The 16,343-nt window shown below is 47.6% G+C and overlaps 1 protein-coding gene across 4 annotated transcripts; it reads right to left on the bottom strand.

Moving 5' to 3' along the window:
- Positions 1 to 636: 636 nt before the first annotated feature.
- PORCN (porcupine O-acyltransferase) lies at positions 637 to 11,217 on the bottom strand. 4 transcript variants are annotated; one of them, XM_070784665.1, is made up of 15 exons: positions 11,090 to 11,217; positions 10,269 to 10,442; positions 8,904 to 9,096; positions 8,524 to 8,567; positions 7,943 to 8,124; positions 7,732 to 7,862; positions 7,599 to 7,616; positions 6,361 to 6,375; positions 6,138 to 6,263; positions 5,877 to 5,977; positions 4,753 to 4,829; positions 4,597 to 4,660; positions 4,386 to 4,471; positions 3,106 to 3,216; positions 637 to 1,067 (listed from the first exon to the last, which is right to left on the bottom strand). In XM_070784665.1, the coding sequence occupies exons 2-15, from the start codon at positions 10,402 to 10,404 to the stop codon at positions 966 to 968; spliced, it is 1,386 nt and encodes a 461-aa protein (XP_070640766.1). In that variant the 5' UTR covers positions 10,405 to 10,442; positions 11,090 to 11,217; the 3' UTR covers positions 637 to 965. The 4 variants fall into 4 exon arrangements, with proteins under 4 accessions (XP_070640766.1, XP_070640767.1, XP_070640768.1 ...); XM_070784666.1 differs by lacking the exon at positions 7,599 to 7,616; XM_070784667.1 differs by lacking the exon at positions 11,090 to 11,217 and having other exon boundaries at positions 8,904 to 9,616.
- Positions 11,218 to 16,343: the final 5,126 nt, after the last annotated feature.

Raw genomic sequence — 16,343 nt, 5'->3', positions numbered from 1 at the left:
GGCTATAGTCCATGGGGTTGCAGAGAGTTGGATACAGCTAACAGGCAGATCAAATCTTACTGCTGCCTCCACCTCTCCCTCAGGCCATCTCCATCTGGACTTCAAGTCAGAACAACCAATCAAAACCCAAGCCCCTCAGCCTTGCTGGCCAATTGACATGGAGGCCCTCAAACCCTCTGTGCCAACTCTTAAGAGTGAATCAAAACTCCATAACTCTAACCCAGTGGGCACCCAGACTACTCAGTCAGTCTCCAGACCCAACCCAGGCCTTCTATCCAATTAGAATCCACACCCCTCAGTCCTAAGGACAAATAGGCATCAACTCTTCATAAGTCTTGCTTTTCCTCCACTGTCCCAGTCAGGGCAACCAGTTAGAATGGGAATTCCTCAGTTTTTCAGCCAATTGAAACAATTAGTATCAGGCCTCCCCCATATCCAGGTATCCAATCTGTCCTGGTCCCACTCACATCTAGCAGTACTATCCTCAGGCTCATCATTCAATCATGAAAGATAATAAATGAACTACAAACCAATCACAACCTCCCTCTTCATGGTTTCTAGCTTCCAAACCTTTATCCATGCTGTATCCCCTTCCTAATTCATTTCTATTCCCCACTGAGCAGTGAAGAAAGAGGCTTTTGTATATTTTCTACTTTTATTTGATAATAACAAACTGTATAAAAAGGGACAAGGAAGGCGGGGAGGCCCTGGATCTCCCCCTCTCTGCTTCCCCAAGCATCCCCCACCCCTAGGTCCCAGGAGAGACCACTCCCTTCCCGCCTTGTGGTGGGGTGGGGATTGACAGGCATGGAAACGGTGTGTGTGTGTGTGTTTGTGTATGGGTGTTGAGAGGGGTCAAGGATGGAGAGAGGGTCAAGAATTAGAGGGCCTTCCCTCATCACCCATCAGAGCTGGCACCCTGAGGAGGGGTCTTGAGGGAGCTTGTGATGGTCCACAGATGTGTCTCAGCCTATGAGACGGTAGAAGATCCAGCATCCAAAAGTGACCCAGTGACTGGCCCAGCTGAGCTCTGACCATTTGTGGACAGTGTATGCCATGCCGTAGCCCTGTGGGAAAGAGGTGATGGTTGGTCCCACTCAGCAAGAATAAAGATCTCAGGAAAACCCATCCTTTGCTCAAGGATGTTTCTGTGACTCCACTGCAACCCTGAGTGAGGCCCCAGAGAAGAGATTGAGTACATATGAAAGGTAAGCAGACTTAGTCTTTTTTCTTTTGTGTTTTCTCCTATTTTAAAAATTTAAATACGAGACAAGGCGATCCCACTCTCTGACCTGTACTCTCCCTTATATATAGAGTTCCTAGAAATTGAGTTTTTAAAAAGACAGACATTAGCAGAGGAGGTGAGTAGGCCATTTTCAGAAAAGGAAAAAAAATGAAATCGCTCTTAAACATATCAAAAGATACTCAGCCTCATGCATCATCCTTCCACTCAAACTGACAAACATATCTGTGAAGTGTGAGAGGCACTCTGTTATTGTTGTGACAAGCACGATCACACACTGCTAGTGGGAGGGTGAAAAGGTAACTTCTCCATTGCTATCAAGACTAGATCCTACAGTTCTGTCTGCTCCTCTGTGAATCCACATGGATGTGACGTTATTACTTGCTGTAGCATTACTTACAATAGAAAATGAGTGGAAAATCACCTGGGTGTTCACTGATAAGGGACAAACTATATTATATCACAATGGAAAAAATGAATGAGGATACTCTGTGTCTTTTTAAAAAAAATTATTTATTTGGCTGTGCCAGGTGTTGTGGTATGTGGGATCTAGTTCCCTGAATGGGGATCAAACCCAGGCCCATTGCATTGGGAGCTCAGGGTCTTAGCCACTGGACCAAGGAAGTCCCTTCTCTGTGTCTTAATGTGGGAAGTTTTCAGGAATTATGTGAAAAGAGCAACATGCAGCACAGTGTCATTCATGTGTTACCTTTAGGGTAAAAACCAGGGGGAGGGAATTAAAAATATTTTTTTATATCTGCTTATTATGCTTATATTTTAGAAGAATAGTTCAATACAATGAACAAAAATGGGTACCCATAAGAGGATGGAGGTAAGACGGTAGGAATAAGACTTTCCCCTGAATATCTTGTACACTGTTTGGTGTCTGAACCATGCGATATGCATTAACTATTTTTTTTTTAGCTGTGCCTTGAGGATAGCAGGACCTTAGTACCCTGACCAGGGATTGAACCTGGGCCTCAGCAGTGAAAGCGCCATGTGCTAACCACTGGACTGCCAGGGAATTTCCTGCATTAACTATTTTTTAAAGTTTTAATAAAAAACCAACAATTTTATTTAAAAAGAAGCAAAACCCAGATTTTACACATTCAACCTGAATGAAAAATCAAAAATTGTTTTTTAATGACAAAATATAAAACATAAAGTTTTATTTTCAATTAAAAATTGAACTAAGGGAATTCCTGGTAGTCCAGTGGTTAGGACTAGGTCCTTTCACTGTGGTGGCCCAGGGTTCAATTCCTGGTCAGGGAACTAAGATCCCGCAAGATGCCTGGTGTGGCAAAAAAAAAAAAAAAAAAGAAGCAAAACCTGGATCCTGTTAGTGCCATATAAATAAACATTACTTTCAAATTGTTTTTCATTTAAAGAGGAGTAAAATCTGGAATGTGCACACTCTACCTGAATAAAAACAGTATATACATTTTAACATACACTTTTAAAGTAGAATCCAGGATTTGCACAATCAATATAAGTAAAACTATTTTTAACAAATTAAATAAATAAAACTTGCGAGTTCTACCTAAGTAACAATATGATGAAATAATTAACTTTTAAAAAAGGAAAACTCAGATTTTATATTCTATCTATAGAAAATAAATTTTATAAGTAAAATAAACATATTTTGCACACTTTATCCAAGTAAAAGACCCAACAGTATCAATCAACCAGAGGGACAATGGGAGAGAAGGACAAAGGAGCAGTGGTTACCCAAGCTGGAGACATTGGACACAAGGTCCTCATGCCTTGTCTTCCACACCTTTGTTCTTATGGTTCTGATGAGCAGGTAGCACATCCCTGGGTGACCCCCAGCCCAGGGTCCCCCCCTCCCCAGGCCACCTTACCTGTTCCTCTGTGGTGTCGTCCACATCAACATCAAACAGGGAGCCCAGGTAGGCTAGGTGGAAGATGGCCAGGGCCCCAAAGAACAGGTTTAAGGCTCGCACCCCCAGGCCCTGTGGAAGACAGATGGATAAGCCTGGCAGCTGGACCTAATCACTGTCCTCCAATCCCACCTGGGCAGCTGCTCCCTGGGAAACACTCTGCTGCTGCTGCTGCTGCTACGTTGCTTCAGTCATGTCTGACTCTTTGCAACCCCATGGACTGCAGCCTACCAGGCTCCTCCGTCCATGGGATTTCCCAGGCAAGAGTACTAGAGTGGGTTGCCATTGCCTTCTCCGAGGGAAACACTCTAGGCACAGGAATAAGGATGTCCAGGGCACCCCCTGCCAGAGTAGGAAAGAGATGGTTCTGATCCTCCTGGAGCTCAAGGGGTATCCAAGGATGAGGATACTGTTAGCTTGAGAATGTCCAAATTGGGGGAGATTCGAGCATTCAGGCAGAGGAGGAAGAATGATGGGTGGGGCTTTGAGTTGGGGGTTTATGGTGATAAACATTGGCTGGCTGGTTAGAGGCAAATCTGACATTCTCCATACTTCTTGTTGCCAAAAGAATGAGGAAAAAAAGACACAAACCAAAGCAAATCGCTACTATGACCTACAGGGCCCGCCTCTCCCCCTCTGACTTGCTCTGCTCAAGCCATCCTGGCCTCCTCACTATTCCTCAAATATTTCAGGCTCTCTCCCATCTCGGGGCCTTTACTCTGGTTGTTCCCTTTGCCCAAAATGCTCCCCTTCCTTACCTCCTTCAGTTAAAGAACTCAAAAGTCACTTCCCCACTTAAACTTGAAACCACTCATCCCTGATATTTCCCTCGCCCCTTCCATTATGTATTTTCTCCTTGGCACTAATCACAACCTAACAAGCTACTACACTTAACTGACTTATTTTTTATTTACTGTCTCCCCTGTTAACATGTTTGTCCCAGAGGGCTGAAATTTTGGTTTATTTTGTTCATCACTGTGTCTCCAGCACCTAGAACAGTGCCAGGTACCAGGAGGTGCTCAACAAATGTTCATTGGGAAAATAAACGCTAGGTGGGTATACAGCAGTTGCTTGATACATTCTTATTAGAGAGATGGATGCCAGTGAATAGAGGTGAGGTTATGAACATGGTTCAGGACTGGAAGAGAAAGCTGGGCACCATGAGATAGATATAAGATGGAAAGAGAAATAATTTTTGAAGGGGGGAGTTGACCACAAGGCTGCCTAGGCTGAATCCTCACCAAGCGATGCTGGTGTGAACAGTCTGGTGGGCACCGTTTTGATAAGACGCAGGCACTGAGAATCCGAGCCAGGCGCTTTCGGAGAACTAGGGCAGATGCAGGGAAGGGGAAGGTAAGACTGTCAGGTTAGCCTCAGGTGACAGTGGTTCCAGCCCGCCACCAACCAACACCAGCCACCCACCCCATCTGTTGGGTTGGGTTCTGCACTCACCATGCTCCACGTAAGTGATAAATGCCAGGGACAGCAGTACTGCAGCCAGGTGGAAGCTGAAGCCCTGGGGTGGGGTTGGAGGCAGTGAGGTGAGTGAGCAGGAGGCCCCACCACCCCCACCCAGCTACCATCCTGATCCCACTCTGCTCTGCTCACGTGCAAGAGGGCGCTGGCTGCATAGGTGACCAGCACGGCTGAGAAGGTCCCCAGGTGGAGAGCATTCTTGAAAACATCTACGGGGGGTGGGGAGAGGTGGGGCAAGAGTCTCCTAAGCTTTCCCCCTGCCCTTCCTGGGGGGCCATTAGGGCAGGGTGAGGATACCCACAACCTCTCAGGGCCCCCAGGATGAAGTCTCTCTATAATGGCCTCCAATTTCACATTATCTAAAACTTAGCTCCTGATTATCCCTCCCAACCTTTCCAAGTGTGGCCAATGTCAACTAAACCCTTCCAATGTCAACTAAACCCTTCCAATTCATCAGGACCAAAAGCCTCACTATCACCTTTGATCTGCTCCTCCCCTGACTCTCATAACCAAACTCTTAGCATATTCTGTCAGTTCCAGCTTTGGAGTTTATCCAGAATTTCACTTCTCCATTTCCACTGCTGCCCTCCTCAACACCCCGTCTTTCCTCACAATAGCCAGAGGATCCTGTTACAACAGGCCAAGGCAGCCCGTGGCCCTCCTCTGCTCATACCCCTGCTCTGTCTCTTTCAGAGAAAAAGCCAAAGTCCTCCCTGTGGGCAGAGACACCCTATAGGACCAGGCTCTGTCACCTCTTAGACCTCACCTCCTGCCACTCATCCCCTTGCTCCCTCTGCTCCAGCCCTACTGGTCTCCTCACTGTGCCTCAAATGTGCCAGGTATACACCTGCGTCAGGGCCTGTGCACTGCTGTTCCTGCCATCTGTTACATTTCTCCCATACATATTTGCATTGATTCTTTCTCACCTCTAGGTGTTTGCTCAGACTAGCTCCTCAGGGAGACTTGCTCTGGTTGATTTATTTAAAATTGCATCCACTCCCACCCACACACCCCTAACACTCCCAGATCATCTTCACCTTCTCTCTATTTTTCTTACCACAGCACATATCACCACCTGAACTACTGTGTCTTTTTTAAAATTATACTGCTCCCCCCAACAAAAATGTCAACTCCACAAGGACAGAAGTTGTTTGGGAGGTTTTTTTGGTCCCTACTATCTTCAACTTGTTGTATGAATGTGAAAAGGGGTGTGGGTTGACTGCCAACCCTCTTGGAGTTATGACTTTGTGACTCACAGTTATTTAGCCAATAAGACATGGGCAGGTTCCAGCTTGTGACAACTTCCACCATGGACCGGGGCAGCTCCACATTCAGTGGCTTAGAGACTGTCAGGTCCCTGTGGGCAAAAGAGACACGCAAACTTATTTGGGATTTAACCCACCTGAGAGTCACACTTTTGTTCTTAGTTGTTCCCTCCCCTGGGAGCATCCCCCCTCCTCCCTGATGCTCCTCTAGGCAGCACCCTGTGGGAGATGGAGCCCCCCAGCCCTCCCCACCATTCCAGGTGATCCTTCTCCTCGGTGAAGCCGGCCCCCGCCAACGTGGCCGTGGCTTCGGACAGAAAGCCCACAAAGTAGTTGCTGAAGTGGAAGGAGACAGCACTCTCGTAGGCTCGCAGCCACCTGGGGGAAAAGGAGCCAGAGAGAGAGGCATCATGCCCAGGTCCAGGCGTGACACCCCCCAATTGCCAGCATCCCTGGCCCAACTCCGTAGACTCACCTTACCATGGTGCCCCTAGGGGTCAGGAAGGCAGCAGAGAAGAAAGGAAAGAGAGTCAGAGAGGCCCTGGAAGCTGGTCTGAGTTGTTCATCGACAAGACAGACAGAAACATGGCAGCAAAAGAGGTGACAGTCATGCTATAATAGTCACACACATCCATCCTTCCATGCTCTGTTGGTTAGTTTCAGGTGGCTCAAATTGATGTGTGAGCTGCTCTATGATATGACATGGTCCCACGGCTTCACCTGGCCAGACATCCAGACCCAGCCACTGTTAGAGGCTGATCTCACAGCTACATGGGCAGACACACATACTATCAGACTCCCAGCTCTCTGACCAGATTCAGTGACCATAAGACACATAGAAGTCCTTTAGTTAGGCTCAGAGATCGTCAAGCACCCAGTTATGTACACGTACACAATTCTACACTTGAGACAGTCATCCTGTCAGTTGTACAATCAGACATGGTCAAAGACAGGAAACATCTTCCACTGGAAAAAGCGTAGGTTCTGGATTCAGGCCTGGGATTAATGTCTGGCTGTAGTTGGGTGACAGTGGGCAAGTCATCCCACCTTTCAGAGCCTCATTCAGCATCAGACACAATCAGCAGCCAGTAAGGAGAGGAGAAGTTCATGTAATCAAAGAGCTGGATGAAATCCTAGTCACACCAGGGGTGGATGGTCAGTCCTGCCCCTCCGTTGAACAATACTGAAGAGCCAGAGAAGGCAGATCCATAGGCAGAATCATCACAGACACACACACAACATGCCACAGATCCATTCCCAGCCACAGTTAGAGACAAGCCAGGTTTAGCCTATCTAGTGACAGCTACATGCTCCCATCACAGACAACCGCATAGCCAGCCAGCCAGCCAGAACTCCAGTCCCACACAAGGAGTCCCTGGCTGACAGGCAGAAACCCACACACACCTCTAGCCAGTGTCACAGACAGGTCAGCATCGCCAACCGACACATATCTGTTACTCTCTATTGCACTCATATAACTTGCTTCTAATGGTGGAATAGCAGAACAGATGGACAGACAGGTACAGTATGTAATGGAGTATCTACTGAGTTATAGGGCCAATCATGGTCAAACCAAAGCCTCAGACAAACACTCAGTCTCTGTCTAGTCACTGGGTAGATGATCAGTCTCAGACTCACAGAACCAATCAGTTACAGACTATGCCCCCACACCCAAGTCAGCCCCACTTGCCCTCAGCACCTGCCCTCATTTACCTGACTTTGCGTTTCTTGCTGTAGTAACAGAAGACAGATAGAAGCATTAAGAGACAAGCTCAGAGCTGGGGAGACCCCAGGTCCCTCCCCAACCCCCTCACTGCCGGGCAGAGGCCTCGAAGGCTGTGCTCACTTGCGAAGGAGGCGGTCACCATCAAGGGGAATGAAGTACGGGAAGAGGTAGGGCCCCACACAGGTGGACAGCACAAGGCACAGCAGGGCCAGCGCCAGGCTCCGGGCCACCTTCTGCAGCCATCGGCGGCTCTATGGGGATCAAGGCTCCATGAACACTGCCTCATGGTGGCTCCCACGGTCCCTGCCCACCTGTCTACCCAGGGCCTCACCAGCGGGTGACCTTGGACGGCCTGTAGGTAGCTGTGGAAGGATATCCAGGGCCCGAACACGATGGTGCCCACGAAGTAGAGGTAGCCCATGAACTCCACAGGTGAGGGCACTGCGCCCACCTCGCCCCTGTCCAGGTCGAAGCCCAGAGACACCGCCTTCATGGCCACGATCATCTGGGCCCCTACATGTGGTGCCCATGGTCAAGTGGATGAGAAGAGAGCAGGTAGCCATGGGGGGATGTGGGGATCACCAGGTTGAAAGGCGGTAGGAAAGAAGAGTGCAAGGGTGGAGAGTGGGCACAGGGTCAGACAGGCAGTTGAGCAGGTGGGCCCAGGACTGGCAGATGTTCTGACTCTATGGAGAGTCAGGCACGGACATGAGATGGGACAGACAGATGGGGTGGGGGAAGAGGCATGGTAGAGAGAAACACAGACGTGAGGGGAGTCTGAGGGCTGCGTGTCCAGTGAGCTAGGCAGATGAGGGAGAAGCATGGGGAAGGAAAGAGACAGGGTGGGGGGATTTAGGAGAGGTGGAGTGGGGCTGGAGGGCTGGGGCGGGGGACAGAGCCAGGGCTGCCTACCTCGCATCTTGTGCCATGTCACGGTATCCACCATGTGCATCTCACTGAGGAAAAAGGTGGTGATCTTGGCCCTATGACTCCCCTGGCCTCAGACACCGCAAAGGGGGGGAAAACCAAGGTGCAGAGACAGCGTATTTTCCCTGCCCTGCACAACCTCATGGAGGAAGAGTTCTCCAGGGCTCCCTCCTCCAGGGGGAGCTCAAGTGCCACCTGTCCAGGGTAGCCCTCTGGAAAGAACAAGCCTCCCAGATTTCCACCACCTCCAGAAACATCCTATGCCCTCCCTGTCCTGGACAGTCTCATGAGGGGTGCCCTGGGGACCCACCCACCCCCACCCACTCTTCTGCTGATGGTACAGGGATGAAGACTCACGCCCATACCCCATAAGCAGGTAGATGAGGATGGTGACGGAGAGGAAGACACCCCGATGGGAAGAATGTCGGCAGAGGAACAGGACGAGGTAGCACAGGAGGCTGAGCAGCACGACCCAAACCATGTGCAGCTGGAAGAAGTGGTAGAGGCTGAAGAAGCCACCTGCCACGGTGCTTGCATGCTTCAGGTAGGATGGCAACCCTTTGGGTGAAAGAAAGAGAGAACATGATAGGGAACTAGAGGAGGGTTGGTAGAAGGACAACCTGGGCAGAGTTCACAGCTCAGGCAAAGGCTTAGAGGTTGGAATGTGGTGGGATTGCAGGTGACACAAAGCAGGTTTTGGGGAGCTGGGGAGGCGGCTTGGGTTTAAAGAAAAGAGACATCTATAAAGGTCATTTTGGGAACCCTGGAGGAAATCTGAATAACTTATATTGGATAACACTATAGCATTGAGATTAAATTTCCTGAGGGGTGATGCTTTAGGCTATGGTTGTGGGGGGAAGATGTCCTTATTCTTGGGGGACACATGCAAGAGGATTTGGGGTGAAGTGTCAGCAGGTTATTCAAGTGATTCAGGAAGATGATCGAGCGATTGATAGAGCGAGCTAATGTGGCAGGATGTTGACAGTTGGAGAATCAGGTGATGCGTATATGAGTGTTCATTGTACTATTCTTTCAACTTAGCTTTGCAGTAACTTTGAAATTTTTCAAAATGATAAACCTGGGGAAAAATAAAACATCCATTTAAGATAAAAGAACAAGAAAAAAGAACGTGTAGAACTTCTGAGTCTCAGATTTCCAAAATTCTCAGCATCCTATAGGAACCTTGGGGACTTGGAATCTTATCTTTTAGATAAAGGCATGCCCCGGTTTGTGGAAACATTTCAGAATCTTAGAATCCAGAAATCTTATTATGATTCTAGAAATCCAGAATGCCAGCATTTTGGAAGCATAGAATGTGAGAATTTCAACATGTCAGAATCCCCAAACCCTGTGACATGGTACTTTGGGATACATGGTACTTTCCATAGCCCTGTGACATGTGCATTTCAGAATTTTATAACCTTGGGATGTAGGCATTTCAAGACCCCAAGATTTAAGAACCTCAGCTTTCAAGAGTCCCAGAACCCAGGGATACTGAAAGGCATGGTTTGGCATGGCAGGATGAGACTTGGTGTGATGTAGCATGGGGTGGCCAGGTTAGTAGGATGTGGGGTGGTAGAGTGGGGCTTAGCCTGGTGTGATGTGGTAGGCTGGACACATAGGAGCCTGGTTTGGCAAGATATGGCAGAATAAAGTGGGCCTTGGTATGGATAAATGTTGCAGGTGTGATATGGCTTGGCATGGTGGCCCATGGTGGGGCAGGCACTTACCAAGCCTCCAGAGGAGGCGGCAGGCGAGGCAGATGGCAAGGAGCAACCAGATCTGGTCAAGGCCCTGCTGGGCAGTAGGCAGGAGACAGCCCTGCAGCAGCTGCTGGAAAAATTCCTGGCGGCTGAAGGTGGCCATTGCGGACCCCCAACGAATGGATGGACAGATGGATAGACCTGCCAAAGGAGAGACACAGAGGAGGCTAGCTGGGATGTCCATGGGGCAGAGATGATGCTCAAGGGACGGATTTGAGCACTCAGATTTCAGTTTAGGGTATGGCGGGGGGAGGGTGCGAGTGTCAGGTACATCAGACTGAGCCGCCAACTGTGTGTGTATGTGTGTGTGTGTGGGGGGGGGGGGTGTCCCGGGTGCCCATACATAGCCTGTGACCTGAGGTGAATGAAGGATCTGTGTTCTTGTACGCTGGGAACAGTCCGGGTCCGATGGTGATTGAATGGTGTACATTCTAGGCCTGTATATCAAATTGAAGGGCTCCCTGGTTTGAAAGGTAGAGTCACACTGTGTGGAGGGCAGAGCGGGAGATCCTGTGACACTCGGGGACCGTGTGCATCTCTCCTTGAACGGAGGTGGGGGGTGTCCTGTATCCCCCGCGCGCCCCATCCCACCCCCACCCGGCCGCCAACAAAGCCCTTCCCAGCCCCGGGGGCTGCAGGGAGGTGGAGATGGCGGTAAGGGACACGGCAGAAGGGGGAGTTGGAAAGGTGATGGAGAAGGGGCCCTAGCATACGCACTGCAGACCCGCAAGAGGAGGCCGACTCAGGATGCAAGCTGGAGAGCCGAGCGTGCACCACCGGGGACCTACCTGGCAGTAAGGAAGCTGCGGTCCAAGGGGCTGGGGACGTGCCGCCGCCGCGTCGTCGCTGCCTCCTCCCGGCAGCCTCCCCCGCAGGCCGCAAGGCCGGGACCAGCTGCAGCTCTCAGGGCGGCGCGGTGAGCGGGCCCTTTAAATCCCGGGCCGGTCCGGTCGGCCAATAAGAGAACGGGAGCGGGGCGGGGACGAAGGAGGAGGGGAGCGGGAGGATTGAGGGAAGGAGCTGGAGGTTGAGTGGAGCCGGGCGCGGAGGACGTAGGAGAGCGGAACGTTGGCTCCTGCAACTTTCCGACCTTTTAGTGTGCCAGTCCCTAAAGGGTCGCGTCGGGAGGTCTTCTGACCATCCAAGAAGAAACCGTCCAATCACCAAATTCCTAAACCGTGGAAGCCAAGATGGGAAAGATGGGGGAGGGAGGAGAGAAAGCCCGTTCCTCCACTCATCCGCCTCGCCCCTGAAACTGCCCACCCGCGCACGTCTTCGTGACACTGTTATGCCCCCGTTTCACAGATGGGAAAATAAACCGAGCTCTCTCCTTACCCATCCTTTGAGGGAACTATGGGAATTTCCAACCCTCCCCACCATCAGAGACCGGCCAGAAACACAAGTACTGACTGTGTCACCTGGGAGCACGAATTAGGCGCCTAGGCTTTCCCCTAGGGACTCCCAGTGAGCACTTAGCTTGTCACTGAGAACTGATTTGCAGGTTGACTTCCCCACCAGACTCACTCCTGCATTGAGGGTGACCCCAGCAACTACTGAGTGTTTCCTATGAACCAGGAGGCTAGTACAGAGCACCGATTTCCCGGTGGCTCAGCGGTAAAGAATCCGCCTGCAATGCAGGAGACATAGGAGACGCGGGTTCGATCCCTGGGTGGGGAAGATCTCCTGGAGAAGGAAATGGCAACCCACTCCAGTATTCTTGCCTGAAAAATCCCATGGACAGACGAGCCTGGTGGACTTCAGTCCATGGGCTCCTAAAGAGTCAGACATGACTTGGTGACTAACTTAACAGTGTCCCCAACAATGGTTTGAATTTGGGCTCTATCTGCACCAACTCTGAGGATTTATGAAGCATAAATCTGATTAAGGGCCTTTTTCCAAAGGAGCATTTATTGGGCACGAATTGCAAATTTAGCTATCAAGTGGAAGGAAGAAGAAAGCTAAAGTCAAGCTGGACCCCACCCTGGCCTGAGGAGCTAAATCAAACAGGTTCTAATCAGATTAATGCCTGCCTGTATGGAGCTGGGCAAGCCATGCCCATTCCCCAGGCTTCAATGTCCCTTTCTGTTAAACAAAATAGTGGGATTAGCAGTTATTTACTTGGAAATACCGATGGCAATTGGAAAAAAAAAAAGTATGTCTCCTCTCTTTAAAAAATGTTAACATAACGTTAAATAGAGTTTAAACACATAACATATATTACAAGTAAAAAGTATTTAACAGTTGATCCTTGAACAGCACAGGTTTGAACTGTGTGGTCCACTGATAGGTGGGTGTTTTAAATCCTGGGGTGTGGAGGAACCATGGGTATGGAGGGCCAACTATGAATTATACACAGATTAAACTCCTCCCAGTTGTTCAGTGGTCAACTGTAATGAATAATTACACAGGCCAGGTGCAGAATTATTAATTCCTTTCCTTAACAGCAGAATACAGGCCATAAATTTTGTGAATTGGACTTCATTCTAATTTTTTCCTCAGTTTTCAAACATACTCAAGTCAACAGTGACCCACAGCACAAGCAAGAACTATTTCCTTGTTTGCAAGACCTGGCATTTAAAACTGGAAGATCCTCACTATGCGTATCCTGAGCATCACAGACTTGATTGTTTCCATCTAGTCTTTTGATGTATGTGACAAAGAACCAGTCTCTAGATTCTAGGAGATATAAAGGGCATCTACAAATCAATAAGAAAAGGACAAACAACGCACTAGAAAATGGACAGTAGACATGAATAGGTAATTCAGAGAAGACACCTGAAATGGCCAATATGTATAATATATAAATAGATAACTGAATCTTTTTAGCTATCAAGGAACTGTAAAATTAAAACAACAGGTATGATTTCATATCTGCTAGATGTGATGTTTTATATTTTTACCACTGGAACTTAGTAGAGAGTGGACACTCATTAAATATTTCTCAGACTTTGTAAACTGTATAGTCATTATGGGTTATGGGTTCTAGGACATTTTTAATGGTCTCCCTGTAATTAAAGAGATGAAAATTAAACAAAGAGATCTCATTCTTTGCTTATTAATGTTGTTCAGTCACCCAGTCGTGTCTGACTCTTTGTGACCCCACGGACTGCAGCATGCCAGGCCTTTCTGTCCCTCACCATCTCCCGAAGTTTGCCCAAGTTCATGTCCATTGCATCCTTGATGCCATCCAGCCATCTCATCCTCTGATGCCCTCTTCTCCTTCTGCCCCAGCAGCATGGACTTTTCCAATGAGTTAGATGTTCGCATCAGATGACCAAAATACTGGAGTTTCAACGTCAGCATCAGTCCTTCCAATGAGTATGCAGGGTTGATTTCCCTTAAGATTGACTGGTTTGATCTCCTTGCTGTCCAAGGGGCTCTTAGGAGTCTTCTCCAGAACCGCAGTTCAAAAGTATCAATTCTTCAGTGCTGAGCCTTCTTGATGGTCCAACGCTCACATCCGTATTTGACTACTAGAAAAACCATAGCTTTGACTATAAAGGTCCGTAAGTGGGTAATTTTTCTTTTAATTAATTGTCCTCTCAAGCCAGTCACCTCTTTTGGTGGGATCCAAAGGCATCAATTTTTCAGTGCTCTGCCTTCTTTGCAGTCTAGTTCTCATAACCTTAGCTTATTAGATTGGCAAAAACAAAAAAATTGCCAAGCTTCAGAATAATACCATTTTTTTCCTCTCTCTCCTTCTCTTTTTCTGTCTGTATCTATCTATAATTTTTTCTAAAGTATTTGATCATAGTTGCAGATGTGATGCCCCTTCAATTAAATTCAGTATGAATTTTCTAAAACAAAGACGTTTTCTTACGTTCTTACCAGCAGAGTATGAGGGTTTCGATTTCTCCACATCTTCTCAAGCACTGTGTTATCTGACTCTTTTGGGTCTAGCCATCCTAGTGGGTGTGCTGATACTGTTGTTTTATAGGAAAAGGAAATCCTGGGTCACGAGCTGCCTTCCTTTATCAGGTCTTTTGGATTTCTTCCAATCTGGAACAACATCTTGCTCTTCCATTAACTGACACGATCTTGATGTTTTTGAAGAGCATAGGTCAGTGCTTTGGAAGAATGTCCTTAAATTTGGGTTTATCTGCTGTTATTTCAAGATTAAATTTGGATTATGCATTTTTGGCAGGAATTCCACAGCAGTGACGCTGTGTTCTCCTCAGTGTCTCCAGAATCACAAAGTATTTGTTAATTCATTTAATTAATACCAACTCAGACATGTTGGTATTAATTTTGATCATTCAATTAAGATGCTGTCTTCCAGGTTTCTCCAACGAAATGTACTCTTTCTCCTTTGTAATTAACATTAAGAAGTATCTTGTAGGGATATACTTTGAGATTATGTATCTCTCCTATTTTTCCTCAGAACTTCCACTCACCAATTTAGCATCCATTGGTGATTCTTGCCTGAAGCAATTAGTATTATGATGGTGGCACTACAGATGGTGACTGCAGCCATGAAATTAAAAGACGCTTACTCCTTGGAAGGAAAGTTATGACCAACCTAGATAGCATATTCAAAAGCAGAGACATTACTTTGCCAACAAAGGTTCATCTAGTCAAGGCTATGGTTTTTCCTGTGGTCATGTATGGATGTGATAGTTGGACTGTGAAGAAGGCTGAGCGCCGAAGAATTGGTGCTTTTGAACTGTGGTGTTGGAGAAGACTCTTGAGAGTCCCTTGGACTGCAAGGAGATCCAACCAGTCCATTCTGAAGGAGATCAGCCCTGGGATTTCTTTGGAAGGAATGATGCTAAAGCTGAAGCTCCAGTACTTTGGCCACCTCATGCAAAGAGTTGACTCATTGGAAAAGACTCTGATGCTGGGGGGGGATTGGGGGCAAGAGGAGAAGGGGACGACAGAGGATGAGATGGCTGGATGGCATCACGGACTCAATGGATGTGAGTCTGAGTGAACTCCGGGAGTTGGTGATGGACAGGGAGGCCTGGTGTGCTGCGATTCATGGGGTCACAAAGAGTCAGACACGACTGAGTGACTAATTTGATCTGATCTGATATGATGATTTTCTTTTATTAATACATGTATAGCCAGTCCCAAAGAAAGGCAATGCCAAAGAATGTTCAAACTACTGCACAATTGTGCTCATTTCACATACTAGCAAGGTAATGCTCAAAATCCTTCAGGCTAGGTTTCAATAGTACATGAACCGAGAACTTCCAGATGTACAAGCTGGATTTAGAAAAGGCAGAGGGACCAGAGATCAAATTGCCAGCATTCATTGGATCATAGCAAAAGCAAAGGAATTCCAGAAAAACATCTACTTCTGCTTCATTGACTATGCTAAAGCCTTTGATTGTGTAGATCACAACAAACTGTGGAAAATTCTTAATGAGATGGGAATACCAGACCACCTTACCTGTCTACTGAGAAACCTGTGTGCAGGTCAAGAAGCAGCAGTTAGAACCAGACACGGAAGAGTAGACTGGTTCAAAATTGGGAAAGGAGTACGTCAAAGCTGTATATTTTCACTCTGCTTATTTAACTTATATGCAGAGTACATCATGCAAAATGCCAGGCTAAATGAATCACAAGCTGGAATCAAGATTGCTGGGAGAAATATCAACAACCTCAGATATGCAGATGATACCACTCTAATGGCAGAAAGTGAAGAGGAACTAAAGAGCCTGTTGATGAAGGTGAAAGAGGAGAGTGAAAAAGCTGGCTTGAAACTCAGCATTAAAAAAAAAAAAACAAAAAAAAACTAAGATCATGTCATCCGATCCCATCTCTTCATGGCAAATAGATGGGGAAAAAGTAGAAACAGTGGCAGATTTTGTTTTCTTGGGCTCCAAAATCACTGCAGATGGTGACTGCAGCCATGAAATTAAAAGACACTTGCCCCTTGAAAGATGGGTCAATGACAAACCTAGACAGTGTATTAAAAAGCAGAGACATCATTTTGCTGACAAAGGTCCATATAGTCAAAGCTATGGTTTTTTCCAGTAGTCATGTATGCATGTGAGAATTGGACCATAAAGAAGGCTGAGAGCTGAAGAATTGAGGCTT

This window comes from Bos indicus, chromosome X (genome assembly GCF_029378745.1).
Source record: "Bos indicus isolate NIAB-ARS_2022 breed Sahiwal x Tharparkar chromosome X, NIAB-ARS_B.indTharparkar_mat_pri_1.0, whole genome shotgun sequence".
Classification (NCBI taxonomy): Eukaryota; Metazoa; Chordata; class Mammalia; order Artiodactyla; family Bovidae; genus Bos; species Bos indicus.
This window is presented reverse-complemented; position numbering and strand designations above follow the sequence as displayed.